We start from the raw sequence: 15,250 nt of genomic DNA on the forward strand, positions 1-15,250 counted from the left end.
CTTTCCCAAGAAAGATGCAAATTTACCTCATAACTTAAATTTCATTGAAAGGCATCATTTGAATCAAAGCTGTCAGAGAAATTTCTCATTGTTACATCAGAAATGAAACTATCTTAATATTAAGCTTATATTGGTAATTATTTCCCCAAACTTTCAGGGTGGGAAAATGGGCTTTATGAGCACATATAAAGTTACCAAAAGGGAGTTAATGCCTTGACTCCAAAATTTTAGGAGTCTTTTAGCTAAAAATCTGCTGAGGGGGTGTGTTACCACAGTGGAAATTACTAAAAACATTTGGAGCATATTTAGTCTAGGGTAAGTGATTTTGATATAGAAAAAAGTGATTACTATTATGATATTAAATGATTTATTTCTTTACATTGTTCTTCTTTCTACCATTAAGTGGTACAACCTCCAACCATTACTCAACAGTCTCCAAAAGATTACATTATTGACCCACGGGAGAATATTGTAATCCAGTGTGAGGCCAAAGGGAAACCTCCTCCAAGGTGGGTGTGCTTTCTGCTGTTATAATACTGATAATAAGCATTGATATTCATGTCGAAGTTAATTTCAGGTCCTGCATATTATTAAAGTATCATTTGTAGGTTCATTGTTTTGTCTCTCTGCTTAATTAAATTCTGTTGGTTCTTCTTAAAAACCCAGATGGTTGCATTTCCATACTGATACCTTTCTGTGATATGCTAAAAAATTGTGGGAAGATGTGGAAAGAGCCTTCTGATGGCTTTATGACATGGGCAAATTCCTTCTCTATGGGCCTCAGTTTACAGATAAATGTAAAATAAAGAAGTTGAACTTGACAACTTCGAAGATCTCTCCTAGCTCTCTACAAGTCTATAAAATAGCCCCGAGTGGTTTTCCAAACATGGCAGTGTTCAGCACTCAGGATTCTCCATATGCACCTTGGCATGCACACTGTACAGCCTATCAGAGTTGGGAGAGACATTAGACATTATCTGGTCCAACCAGTATATCTTATAGATGCGGAACTGATGCCCAGTAATGCTAGGTTAACCTATCCAAGGTCCCACAGCTCCTTAGTGGATGATCCGTAGCTTGTCCAGTAATACATGGAAATTCTGGAGAGTTGGATTATTATTTGTGAGAGATAATGTGTATTTTTTTTAAGTTATAAAGAAGGGAAATTTTCTCAATATTTTATTTCCAAGTTTGTCTATGGTGAGCCTTATTAATCTATCACAGACTGGCACCGGAGAAAAAGATTACCAAAGTATATCAAAAACTTCCATCAAAGGATGGCTTCAAAACAGTCTCTTCTGTCATATTATTAGAAACCCTCGAGCACTCAGGCCTTAGTGTGATGTCCTTTGATGACACCCCTTTTAGTTTAACATTTAATTAATACCTCCTGTAACTCTCTGTTAGGCAGGATTTCTCCATCTCAGCTCTACTGATATTTTGGGCTGGGCAGTTTTTTGCTGTGGAGACAAGAGCTTTCCTGTGCATTGTGGGATACTTTGCAGCATCCCTGGCCTCTACCTATAATAAGCCAGCAGCAGCCAACACCGCTGTCCCCTACCCTAGGAGTTGTGACAACTCCTGCTATAAGGATAAGCAGTGGGAAGGGGAATCCAGGAGGGCTGGGAAATCATGGGAAAGTTTAGAGATTCATGCTTTTGTTAAGAGCGTGGCCATTGTTGATTTGTGACCAGTTATCAAGTATTTGGCAGTCTTTTACAGAAATAAAACTGAAAAAGAAGACTTTCAGTTGACAATTTGAAATGCTTCCTAAGAAATTTATAAAAATCATCTCTAGAATTAAAAATTCTCAAAACGTATTTGATATACAGTGATCACTTTTTTTTTTTTTTGCGGTACGTGGGCCTCCCACTGCTGTGGCCTCTCCCATTGCGGAGCACAGGCTCCGGACGCGGAGGCTCAGCGGCCGTGGCTCACGGGCCCAGCCGCTCCGCGGCATGTGGGATCTTCCCGGACCGGGACACGAACCCGTGTCCCCTGCATCGGCAGGCGGACGCGCAACCACTGCGCCACCAGGGAAGCCCAGTGATCACTTTTAATAACCGACACTTGAAGCACCACTGAGCTCATGTTTCCTCTCCTCCCAACTCATGCTTTGCATGTTGGTAACTTGACACTGGTCTGATCACTTTTAAACACACACGTATGTTAGTACTTGTGAAGGCCTTTCTTCTTACACTTCAGCCCAGAGCAAATCTTTACAGGCAGGTTATCAATTCTATGAACAATGGAGTTTACAATTAAAATGCTAATAAAGCTCTAAGAGAGTGTGCCTCGGAGACCTACTTCCTGTATTTTCTTTGAAAGATGCCAGGCAATTTGTATGCATGATTTCTTTATTGAGTCAGATTTTGGTTAGTTCTAGTGAAGACATGTACCTTAGTATGTATGGCCGGCACTTTTCTCTAAGTCATAATTCAATGAAACATTTAAGGTGTGGAGCCTATTGCTCTTTTACTGAATACTAAAATCTAATCATTATTTAGAAATCTATAAAATTGCTAGGAATTTGTTAGAGAGGAAATAATCCTGTTTTTCTGGGCTGTAAACAAGCTTAATCCTTTATGTGTTGGGCAGTTTCTCCTGGACCCGAAATGGGACTCATTTCGACATAGATAAAGACCCTCTTGTCACCATGAAGTCTGGCTCGGGAACCCTCACGGTCAACATCATGAGCGAGGGGAAAGCAGAGACGTATGAAGGAGTTTATCAGTGTACAGCCAGGAACGAACGCGGGGCTGCAATTTCTAATAACATTGTCATCCGTCCATCTAGTAAGTCGGACCTGTTCACCAAACAGGACCCTTTTTAAAGTATAGCTCCAACCCCAGCATCTGTTATACCATCTAAATACCATTACAAGAAAGCAATGGCGTTGATTCCAATACTCTGAAAATCATCACGCCTTTCCACCTGACCTCAATTCCTCAGCGTAATGCTTTGCCAACACAATGTGTCTCTTGTACAAGTCCAGAATAAAACACCAGGGGTAAGAAAAGTGTATTTTTCCTCAAATTGATCTAATCATTAATTTCTCATGAATCTTATATTTAAGCATACTCCAAACAGCCAGATGGAAATAAATTAGGTATGAAATGGGTAATTGAGGTCTAAGTGTTATTTCTTTAAATGTTTTTTTAATTGAAGTATGGTTGATGTACAATATTATAAAAGTTACAGTTGTACAATTTTTAAATGTTATACTCCATTCATAGATATTATAAAATATTGGCTCTATCCCCCATGTTGTACAATATATCTCTGTAGCTTATTTTTTTTTAACATCTTTATTGGAGTATAATTGCTTTACAATGGTGTGTTAGTTTCTACTTTATAACAAACTGATTCAGCTATACATGAACATATATCCCCATATCTCCTCCCTCTTGCGTGTCCGTCCCACCCTCCTTATCCCACCCCTCTAGGTGGTCACAAAGCACCGAGCTGATCTCCCTGTGCTATGCGACGGCTTCCCACTAGCTATCTATTTTACATTTGGTAGTGTATATATGTCCATATATACACTACCACTCTCTCACTTCGTCCCAGCTTACCCTTCCCCCTCCCCGTGTCCTCAAGTCCATTCTCTAGTAGGTCTGCATCTTTATTCCCATCTTGCCCCTAGGTTCTTCATGACTTTTTTTTTTTTTTTTAGATTCCATATATATGTGTCAGCATACGGTATTTGTTTTTCTCTTTCTGACTTACTTCACTCTGTAGGACAGACTCTAGGTCCATCCACCTCACTACAAATAACTGAATTTCATTTCCATTTATGACTGAGTAATATTCCATTGTATATATGTGCCACATCTTCTTTACGCATTCATCTGTCAATGGACACTTAGATTGCTTCCGTGTCCTGGCTATTGTAAATAGTGCTGCACTGAACATTGTGGTACATGACTCTTTGAATTATGGTTTTCTCAGGGTATATACCCCGTACTGGGATTGCTGGGTCATATGGTAGTTCTATTTTTAGTTTTTTAAGGAACCTCAATACCGTTCTCCATAGTGGCTGTATGAATTTACATTCCCACCAACAGTGCAAGAGGGTTCCCTTTTCTCCACACCCTTTCCAGCATTTATTGTTTGTAGATATTTTGATGATGCCCATTCTGACTGGTGTAAGGTGATACCTCATTATAGTTTTGATTTACATTTCTCTAATGCTTAGTGATGTTGAACATCCTTTCATGTGTTTGTTGGCAATCTGTTTATCTTCTTTGGAGAAATGTCTGCTTAGGTCTTCTGGCCATTTTTGGATTGGGTTGTTTGTTTTTTTGATATGGAGCTGCATAAATTTTGGAGATTAATCCTTTGTCAGTTGCTTCATTTGCAAATATCTTCTCCCATTCTGAGGGTTGTCTTTTCATCTTGTTTATGGTTTCCTTTGCTGTGCAAAAGCTTTTAAGTTTCACTGGGTCCCGTTTGTTTATTTTTGTTTTTATTTCCATTTCTCTAGGAGGTGGGTCAAAAAGGATCTTGCTGTGATTTATGTCATAGAGTGTTCTGCCTTTGTTTTCCTCTAAGAGTTTGATAGTGTCTGGCCTTACATTTAGGTCTGTAATCCATTTTGATTTTATTTTTATGTATGATGTTAGGGAGTGTTCTAATTTCATTCTTTTACATGTAGCTGTACAGTTTTCCAGGACCACTTATTGAAGAGGCTGTCTTTTCTCCATTGTATATTCTTGCCTCCTTTATCAAAAATGAGGTGACCATATGTGCGTGGCTTTATCTCTAGGCTTTGTATCCTGTTCCATTGATCGACATTTCTGTTTTTGTGACAGTACCATACTGTTTTGATTACTGTAGATTTGTAGTATAGTCTGAAGTCAGGTAGCCTGATTCCACCAGCTCCATTTTTCTTTCTCAAATTGCTTTGGCTATTCAGGGTCCTTCCATACAAATTGCGAGATTTTTTTTTTCTAGTTCTGTGGAAAATGCCATTGGTAGTTTGATAGGGATTGCATTGAATCTGTAGGTTGCTTTGGGTAGTAGAGTCATTTTCACAATATTGATTCTTCCAATCCAAGAACATGGTATATCTCTCCATCTGTTTGTGTCATCTTTGATTTCTTTCATCAGTGTCTTATAGTTTTCTGAGTATAGGTCTTTTACCTCCTTAGGTAGGTTTATTCCTAGGTATTTTATTCTTTTTGTTGCAGTGGTAAATGGGAGTGTTTCCTTAATTTCTCTTGCAGATTTTTCATCATTAGTGTATAGGAATGCAAGAGATTTCTGTATGTTAACTTTGTATCCTGCTACTTTACCAGATTCATTGATTAGCTCTAGTAGTTTTCTGGTAGCCTCTTTAGGATTCTCTGTGTATAGAATCATGTCATCTACAAACAGTGACAGCTTTACTTCTTCTTTTCCGATTTGGATTCCTTTTATTTCCTTTTCTTCTCTGATTGTTGTTCCAAAGCGTTGAATAATAGTGGTGAGAGCGGACAAAATTGTCTTGTTCCTGATCTTAGAGGAAATGGTTTTCAGTTTTTCATCATTGAGAATGAAGCTGGCTGTGGGTTTGTCATATATGGCCTTTATTATGTTGAGGTAAGTTCCCTCTATGCCTACTTCCTGGAGGGTTTTTATCATACACGGGTGTTGAAATTTGTCAGAAGCTTTTTCTTGCATCTATTGAGATGATCGTATGGGTTTTCTCCTTCAATTTGTTAATATGGTTTATTACATTGATTGATTTGCATATATTGAAGAATCCTTGCATTCCTGGGATAAACCCCACTTGATCATGGTGTATGATCCTTTTAATGTGCTGTTGGATTCTGTTTGCTAGTATTTTGTTGAGGATCTTTGCATCTATGTTCATCAGTGATATTGGCCTTTAGTTTTCTTTTTTTGTAGTTTCTTTTCTGGTTTTGGTATCAGGGTGATGGTGGCCTTGTGGAATGAGTTTGGGAGTGTTCCTCCCTCTCCTATATTTTGGAGGAGCTTGAGAAGGATAGGTGTTAGCTCTTCTCTAAATATTTGATAGTATTCGCCTGTGGAGCCATCTGGTCCTGGGCTTTTGTTCTTAGAAGATTTTTAATCACAGTGTCAATTTCAGTGCATGTGATTCGTCTGTTTATATTTTCTTTTTCTTCCTGGTTCAGTCTTGGAAGGTTGTGCTTTTCTAAGAATTTGTCCATTTCTTCCAGGTTGTCCATTTTATTGGCATAGAGTTGTTTATAGTAATCTCTCATGATCCTTTGTATTTCTACAGTGTCCGTTGTTACTTCTCCTTTTTCATTTCTAATTCTATTGATTCTATTCTTGGTGAGTCTGGCTAATGGTTTATCAATTTTGTTCATCTTCTCAAAGAACCAGCTTTTCGTTTTATTGATCTTTGCTATCATTTCCTTCATTTCTTTTTCATTTATTTCTGATCTGACCTTTATGATTTCTTTCCTTCTGCTAACCTTGGGGTACTTTTGTTCTTTTTCTCTGATTGCTTTAGGTGTAAGGTTAGGTTGTTTATTCAAGATGCTTCTTGTTTCTTGAGGTAGGATTGTATTGCTATAAACTTCCCTCTTAGAATTGCTTTTGCTGCATCCCATAGATTGTGGGTCGTCATATTTTCACTGTCATCTGTTTCTAGGTATTTTTTGATTTCCTCTTTTATTTCTTCAGTGATCTCTTGGCTATTAAGTAGTGTATTGTTTAGCCTCCACGTGTTTGTATTTTTTACAAATTTTTTTCCTGTAGTTGATATCTAGTCTCATAGCATTGTGGTCGGAAAAGATAGTTGGTACGATTTCAATTTACTTATATTTACCAAGACTTGATTTGTGACTTAAGATATGATCTGTCCTGGAGAATGTTCCATGACCACTTGAGAAGAAAGTGCATTCTGCTGTTTTTGGATGGAATGTCCTATAAATATCAATTAAGTCCATCTTATTTAATGTATCATTTAAAGCTTGTGTTTCCTTATTTATTTTCATTTTGGATGATCTGTCCATTGGTGAAAGTGGGTTGTTAAAGTCCCCTACTATGATTGTATTACTGTCAATTTCCCCTTTTATGGCTGTTAGCATTTTCCTTATGTATTGAGGTGCTCCTATGTTGGGTACATAAATATTTACAATTGTTATATCTTCTTCTTGGATTGATCCCCTGATCATTATATACTGTCATTCTTTGTCTCTTGTAATAGTCTTTATTTTTAAGTCTAGTTTGTCTGACACGAGAATTGCTGCTCCAGCTTTCTTTTGATTTCCATTTGCATGGAATATCTTTTTCCATCCCCTCACTTTCAGTCTGTATGTGTCCCTAGGTCTGAAGTGGGTCTCTTGTAGACAGCATATATATGGGTCTTGTTTTTGTATCCATTCAGCTAGTCTATGTCTTTTGGTTGGAGCATTTAATCCATTTACATTTAAGGTAATTATCGATATGTATGTTCCTATTACCATTTTGTTAATTGTTTGGGGTTTGTTATTGTAGGTCTTTTCCTTCTCTTTTATTTCCTGCCTAGAGAAGTTCCTTTAGCATTTGTTGTAAAGCTGGTTTGGTGGTGCTGAATTCTCTTAGCTTTTGCTTGTCTGTAAAGGTTTTAATTTCTCTGTCAAATCTGAATGAGATCCTTGCTGGGCAGAGTAATCTTGCTTGTAGTTTTTTCCCTTCCATCACTTTAAATATGTCTTGCCACTCCCTTCTGGCTTAAAGAGTTTCTGCTGAAAGATCAGCTGTTAACCTTATCGGGATTCCCTTGTATGTTATTAGTTGTTTTTCCATTGCTGCTTTTAATATTTTTTCTTTGTATTTAATTTTTGAGAGTTTGATTAATATGTGCCTTGGCGTGTTTCTTCTTGGATTTATCCTGTATGGGACTCTGCACTTCCTAGACTTGAATGACTATTTCCTTTCCCATATTAGGGAAGTTTTCAACTTTAATCTCTTCAAACATTTTCTCAGCCCCTTGCTTTTTCTCTTCTTCTTCTTGGACCCCTATAATTCGAATGTTGGTGGGTTTAATGTTGTCCCAGAGGTCTCTAAGACTGTTCTCAATTCTTTTCATTCTTTTTCCTTTATTCTTCCCTGCAGTAGTTATTTCCACTATTTTTTCTTCCAGTTCACTTATCCATTCTTCTGCCTCAGTTATTCTGCTATTGATTCCTTCTAGAGAATTTTTAATTTCATTTATTGTGTTGTTCATCATTGTTTGTTTGCTCTTTAGTTCTTCTAAGTCCTTGTTAAACATTTCTTCTATTTTCTCCATTCTATTTCCAAGATTTTGGATCATCTTTACTATCATTACTCTGAATTCTTTTTCAGGTCGACTGCCTGTTTCCTCTTCCTTTGTTTGGGCTGGTGGGTTTCTACCTTGCTTCTTCATCTGCGGTGTGTTTTTCTGTCTTCTCATTTTGCTTAACTTACTGTGTTTGGTGTCTCCTTTTTGCCGGCTGCAGGTTCGTAGTTCCTGTTGTTTTTGGTGTCTGCCCCCAGTGGCTAAGGTTGGTTCAGTGGGTTGTGTAGGCTTCCTGGTGGAGGGGACTAGTGCCGGTGTTCTGTTGGATGAGGCTGGATCTTGTCTTTCTGTCGGGCACGACTGCATCCGGTGTTGTGTTTTGGGGTGTCTGTGACCTTATTATGATTGTAGGCAGCCTCTCTCCTAATGGGTGGGGTTGTATTCCTGTCTTGCTAGTTGTTTGGCATAGGGTGTCCAGCACTGTAGCTTACTGGTTGTTGAATGGAGCTGGGTCTTAACGTTGAGATGGAGATCTCTGGGAAAGCTTTCGCCATTTGATATTACGTGGAGCCGGGAAGTCTCTGGTGGACTAATGTCCTGAACTCGGCTCTCCCACCTCAGAGGCACAGGCCTGACACCCTGCTGGAGCACCAAGATCCTGTCAGCCACACAGCTTCTCCGGAGAGTCTCTGAAGACCCGGTGGGCTCAGGAGGCAGCTAGCAGCCCCTGCGAGGTCCTCCACGAGGTCTCCCTGGTCTCCGGCATCTGCTGGACCCCAAAGTAAGCGGCGACTAGAGAACGGGCAGACTGAGAGCCCCGGCAACTGGCTGGGCCTGGGTGACTACACGGAGGCTGCCACAGGAGACAAGGGGGGGCCTGCGGGCGTGTGTGGCCTGGGCCACCGCCAAGGTCTCCTGCGGCAGCAACTGCGAGATGGATGGCACGGAAGCCACACTGGGGCCTATCCTTGTAGCTTATTTTATATATAAGAGTTTGTAGTTCTTAACTCCCTACCCCTATACTGCCCCTCCCCCATCCCTCTCCCCACTGGTAACTACTAGTATCTGTGAGTCTGCTTCTTTTTTGTTATATTCTAGTTTGTTGTATTTTTTAGATTCCACGTATAAGTGATATCATACAGTATTTGTCTTTCTCTGTACAAAGAGACTTATTTCACTTATCATATGCCGTCCAAGTCCATCCATGTTGCTGCAAATGGCAAAATTTCATTCTTTTTTATGACTAATATATTCCATTTTATATATGTACCACATCTTCTTTATCCATGCATCTGCCCGATGGACACTTAGGTTGTTGCTTCTGTGTCTTGGCTATTGTAAATAATGCTACTCTGAACATTGGGATGCATGTATTTCTTTAAACATTTTTATTTCAGAATTTCACTGGAAATAGGGTGACCTCACTCTCTTGATATTATTGTGGCTCTTTTTGCAATAGTCAGTACCCACATGCTCTCAACAACCCAAGAGCATGTATTTAAAGAACAGCGACCATTTGAAGTTCTTGTCATTTTTTTAAATGTTTATTATGTGTATAATATGTGTGCATTGTAGAATAAATCAATTACAAATGAACAAAAAGGAAAGTTCAAAATTACTCACAAATCCTTTCATTCAAGGAAATTACTATTCTTTCTATTTTTACCTAGGCAGATATGTATGTACATGTCGAAAACAAGCTCATTCTGAAGTACTATTTTATAACCGTTTCTGCCTTATCTAGATATCATGTATATTTTATATTAATCTTATAAATAAGTATACTTATACAATGTCTAACACTGTATGATATTCAAAGGTGTACATGTACAGTTATTTGTTTAACAAATCTTTTGACATAGAAATGTTTTTCATTCTTTCACGAAGGGCATGCTTGTAGAAAAATTAGTTTGTATCTTCTTAAGGATTTATTTAATATAAATTCTTAGACATGGAATTGCTGACTCAGAATTTATACTACTAATGCCATTTTTTAACACCGTATTTAAAATTTTTTTTCTCGTTACCTTAATGTATGTAAATTTCGAGTTACTGTTTCTCCAGAAGTTTGGTTTATATTTCTTTCTAGTGCTCTTTTTATTTTCCAATGCATAAATAACTTAGAAGTTATTTTTTTATTTCATTAGGGTCACCGTTGTGGACCAAAGAAAAACTTGAACGAATAACACTTAGAAATGGCCAGTCTTTGGTACTGCCCTGCAGACCCCCAGTTGGGTTACCACCACCTATAATATTCTGGATGGATAATTGTAAGTTTTAAAAATAAGAACTCTCTTTCTTCAAGAGTCTTATGATTATTGGCTGTCCCAATCAGTTATTACCTCTTGTGATTCATAAGATGTTTATAAAATGTCTTAGAGATTCTCAGGAAAATAAATCACATAGCCTTTCATTCAGTCACTTTATTTTATTGAGCACCTACTATGTACCAGGCACCTCTCTAAATAAACCAAACAAAGGTCCTGCTCTCACTGAATTTATATTCTATGCAATGGGAATAAAAGCAGGGAGAGAAGAAAGCAGAGAATAAATGCATTTAGAAAATATGTGTCAGTTGGCAGTAAGTGCTGTGAAGAAAAATAAGCAGAGTTTTGAGCAGAAACTTACAGGAGTGAAAGAGCAAGCAGGCCCTTAAATATCTGGGTGGAAAGAGAAAAACCAGTTTAAGCCCCAAGGTCAGGAGCATCCCTGGTATGTGTAAAATCAGCAGGGAGGTCAGTGTGCCCAGGCTGACTGACCCAAGGGCGACAGTGAGAGAAAAGGTCAAGAAAGTCCAGGGGCTCCGGTGCGAAGGGCTTTGGCTTTTGCTTTCAGTGAAGTAGGGAGACATTGAAGGAGTGGCTTCACCTGAATCAAAACAAATAGTAAGAACCTCACTTTGGTTCACGTGTGGAGAACAGAGAGGACGAAAGGGAGAGAAGGGCGTTCTGTTAGGAGGCCAGTGCTGTGATCTGGGCAAGAATTGACGGGGACTTGGACTTGGGTAGTGGCAGTCAAGTAAGTAAGAAATGGTCAGATTCCAGGGCATTCCCTGCTGGTCCAGTGGTTAAGATTGCACACTTCCAACGCAGGGGGCATGGCTTTGACCTCTGGTCAGGGAACTAAGATCCCACGTGCCATGTGGCCATAAAAAAAAAAAAAGAAAGAAAGGGAGGGAGGCAGGAAGGGAGGAAGGAAGAAATGGTCAGATTCCAGATATAATTTGAAGGTAGATCCTCCAGGATTTATTGGGGTCAGGGTGGAGGCCTGAGAGAGAGGAATCAAAGGTAACCCCAAAGTCTAAGACTGAACAACTAGTAAAATGGAATTGCCATTTCCTGAAACACCAGAAGCCCATCAAGGGAAGGAAATCAAGCTGTTAAGGATGTGTTATGCCTTTTCCTTCAGTTTCGTTCTTTTGTCCCCAACAACAGCTAATTTTTTTTTAATTTAATTTTTTACTTTATATTGGAGTACAGTTGATTCGCAATGCTGTGTTAGTTTCAGGTGTACAGCAAAAGTGATTCAGTTATACATATACATATATCCATTCTTTTTCAGATTCTTTTCCCATATAGGTTATTACAGAATGTTGAGCACAGTTCCCTGCACCATACAGTAGATGCTTATTGATTATCTATTTTATATCTGGTAGTAACAACAGCTAATATTGATTGGGCATTTACTAAGTGCCTGTCCCTTTGCTAAAGACTTTACATAAGTTATCTCATCCATTTTCTACAACAGTCCCAGGAAGCATCTCGGATGACTCTTGCCACTTTTTAGATGAGGAAACCGAGGCACAGAGAATTGAAGTCATTCATTAGGCAGTTTAACATCTGTTCACCCCATCCCTATCCTTAGGGAATTGTTTGTTGCTCTGCTCTCCCATCCTTCCACACCTCCCCTTATCATGTTACGTTGGAGACTAGGAACCTGGGTTTGGGATGTGAGAGGCTTGTGAGGCATCCTTGTGGGGGGGTCCAGCAGGAAACAGAGCTACAGCTACATGAGTCCAAGGAAGATTCAGGGCTCTTGCCGACAGCGTGTGAATGTTAGTGCTGCAGAGATGCTCTGTAGAGCCGGGAGCTGGAGGAGTGGACGAAGGGAGGGAGTGCAGATGGTGAAGAGCAAAGTCTGGGGACTGAGACCAGGACCCTCAAGGGGCCAAGAACTTAGGGAGCAAAGGAAAGTAGATGAGAAGAAGCAGTCGCTTAGGTAAGGAGAAAACAAAAAGATAGGGGGTCCCCCGGGCGAGGGGAAGAAAAAGTGTCAGGAAGACAGAGTATCAGCTGGTTCAAATACTGCTGAGAGATCAATTTCCAATCTGACTGAGAAATGAGTATTACATTTGGCAACACGGTGGTCGCTGTTGACCTTGACAAGAGTCCTTTGGGTAGAATGGTGGGAATGGTTACAAAATATGTGTAGGGGATATATTCTGTTCTCAGTGACATGATTTCCATTGAAATCACCAGCTGTGCACATTACTGAAGATAAAATTTAGCTCTCACATTTCATTTCCAGTTTTGACTGTTCTGTATCAAAGCCCTCAGAGAAAGTATCACAAAGAAATGGAAAATAAATATATAAATGAATAAATGGGCGAAGATATTTTTCCTATGATCACATAACAGCTTTTACAGGTTTTGAAAGAATAAGTAACAAATCAAATGTAAATGAGTGGGTTATGTGGTCGAGGATGACAGTATCCAAATGTACTGCCAAAATGAGGCCCAGTATTTGGTTATTGGTTCTTACTCAGAATTGATGACTTTTCCACTTAATAAAGAGGCATATACATGTAGTCTCAGAATCATCTGAATATGTAACTTATTTTTTTCACATTGCACTGCTGCCCATGTCATTTACATACATTTTAGGCTGTAGGCAAAGCATCTGGACCTTTCAAGTGAAATTTCATCTGGACATGAGGAAAAATTCAGATCTGTGTAGCATTCTTCTGGCAAGATGGCCTTATCACGGTATTCCTATCTGCATACATTTTTGTCCCCAATGTAATGCCAAGGAACTCATTGGGCAAAGTGCTACCATCCTTATAAAATGGCATTCCCTTTCATTTGATCTCCCAACACCGGTCCATAATAAAATACAGCAGGAGAAATGGAAGAGAATAAATGTGTCCCTATCTTTAACTCTTTGTATTCATGAAATAAATATACATCATTTTTCTGAGTTATTTTTTAAAACAACCCTTTCCCTGGTTAATGGCTTCAAACCATGAATTTACAACCACCAACCAAACCCCCATCTTGACCTAGAACTTGACTAACATGGCTAACCAGCATCCTTTCAAGGTCTGGCTCCACATTTCCCTACCTTTACCTGCCCAAGGGAGCTGCAGGCTTTTCCCCATAATTTTGCATTTCATGACATTTTAGATAGGGCACCTGCTGCTGTAGGAGCATATCTGCTTGACTCAGAATCAAGAAATCCTCCGGGAGACATGACACCTGGCCCCAGGCAACTAGGAGGTACAGTTGTTGCTGGTTCTCTCACTTCAGAGCTGAAGAACTCTCCCAGTGAACTGAGTCAGAAGCTTCCTGAGTCATGCTAGCCAGCCAAGTGTCAGTTCACACATAGATCACTGGTCCCATTTCCCTGAGTTCCTCATCGCCTTAGAAAATCTCCCCTCCATGCCTGAGGCTAGGCTGTTACTTGGGCCTGAGGAGAAGTCGGTGGTTAAATGTGAAACTGGAAAGTCAGAATGCTGATGGTTGTTCATTTCATCTTGGAACTTCTGTGAGGGGCCAGTTGCATTTTTAGGGCTACAACAGTAGACAAAGCAGATGACGGTCTCCGTCCTTCTGGAACTTAAATTCTAGTGTGGGGAGACGGGCTATAAGCCATACACATAAAGTACACTGTCTGATAGAAGGTGATAGGTAACACAGAAAAGAAAAAGTTGAGGAGGTGAGGGAGGCTGGGTGTGGGGGGCCTCTGAGCAGCACGTCTGCAGCATTACACCCTGTTGTTAATTGCCTGTTTGCTGCCTGATTCTCCAGTTAGATCCCAAGCTCAGGGCAGGGAACCAGGTCCACCTGACACCTTGCCCAGGACCTAGTTCGTCACAGTTAGGTGCTGTCACAGTATAAGGTGTCTGACTGTGTATGTACTGCAATAGATGCAACCCATGTTAACATCATTACAAGCTTCCGTAATGCACTTTCTGAGATACATGTGTATCTATGATTAACAATTAGGGATTAACTTAAATGTTAGGAAAAGTCATGCAAACTCTTTGTGTAAAACATTTTTTGGTTTATGCTTGCTGCATGAAACCCTTCACTGGACAACTCTAATCTCAACTCTACCCCCACTCCAGAGAAATTAGGGTCTGGCAGGTACAATTGGAGTTTTAATACATGTGTCTTTTATTTATTTATTTTTTTACAGTTATTTGCTTTTACTCAAAGATCTTTATAGAGAAAAAAAACATTCAAGTGAAGTTCACAGAACTAGTTATTAGTAGATAACATTTATCTCACTAATTTGGAAAGTGGCTACTTTGTGATGGAATGATCTAGATGTCTCTCCGCCTTTCTCCAGCCTTTCAAAGACTTCCACAGAGTGAGAGAGTTTCCCAGGGTCTGAATGGAGACCTTTATTTTTCTAATGTGCTCCCAGAGGATACCCGGGAAGACTACATCTGTTACGCACGATTTAACCACACTCAAACCATACAGCAGAAGCAACCTATTTCTGTGAAGGTGATTTCAGGTAAGAGTTCAGTTTCCAGAAACTCTCTTGCCGTGATGTTTACAAATGTGTGCAAATGTATGGATTATTAAATCCTACTAGCTTTGAAGTAAACAGGTTCACTGATCAGGAAAGTACCTGTGAATAGTTGCTAAAGTGTTGGCACATGTATCAATATTATAAGGAGCTTGCCTACCTTAAATACTGTATTTTACAGTTTTTGCTGTCATTACCATTACTGTTGCCATGGTAACTTCCTGAATCTACTTAGTGTTCTGAGCATTTGTGAGTGCTTTATGCTCCACGATGCCT

At 39.5% G+C, this 15,250-nt stretch overlaps 1 protein-coding gene across 4 annotated transcripts in view; it reads left to right on the plus strand.

Annotated features, from left to right (window-relative positions):
• The window catches only part of NRCAM (neuronal cell adhesion molecule), a 99,443-nt gene that overhangs the window by 7,156 nt on the left and 77,037 nt on the right, over nucleotides 1–15,250 (plus strand). For all 4 annotated transcript variants that reach the window (XM_007455342.1, XM_007455344.1, XM_007455345.1 and 1 more), the window contains 4 exons: nucleotides 404–509; nucleotides 2,599–2,795; nucleotides 10,366–10,488; nucleotides 14,789–14,959. In XM_007455342.1, the coding sequence (XP_007455404.1) occupies nucleotides 404–509; nucleotides 2,599–2,795; nucleotides 10,366–10,488; nucleotides 14,789–14,959 (597 nt within the window). The remainder of the gene's footprint in view (nucleotides 1–403; nucleotides 510–2,598; nucleotides 2,796–10,365; nucleotides 10,489–14,788; nucleotides 14,960–15,250) is intronic.

This window comes from Lipotes vexillifer, unplaced genomic scaffold (genome assembly GCF_000442215.2).
Source record: "Lipotes vexillifer unplaced genomic scaffold, Lipotes_vexillifer_v1.1 scaffold234, whole genome shotgun sequence".
NCBI lineage: Eukaryota > Metazoa > Chordata > Mammalia > Artiodactyla > Lipotidae > Lipotes > Lipotes vexillifer.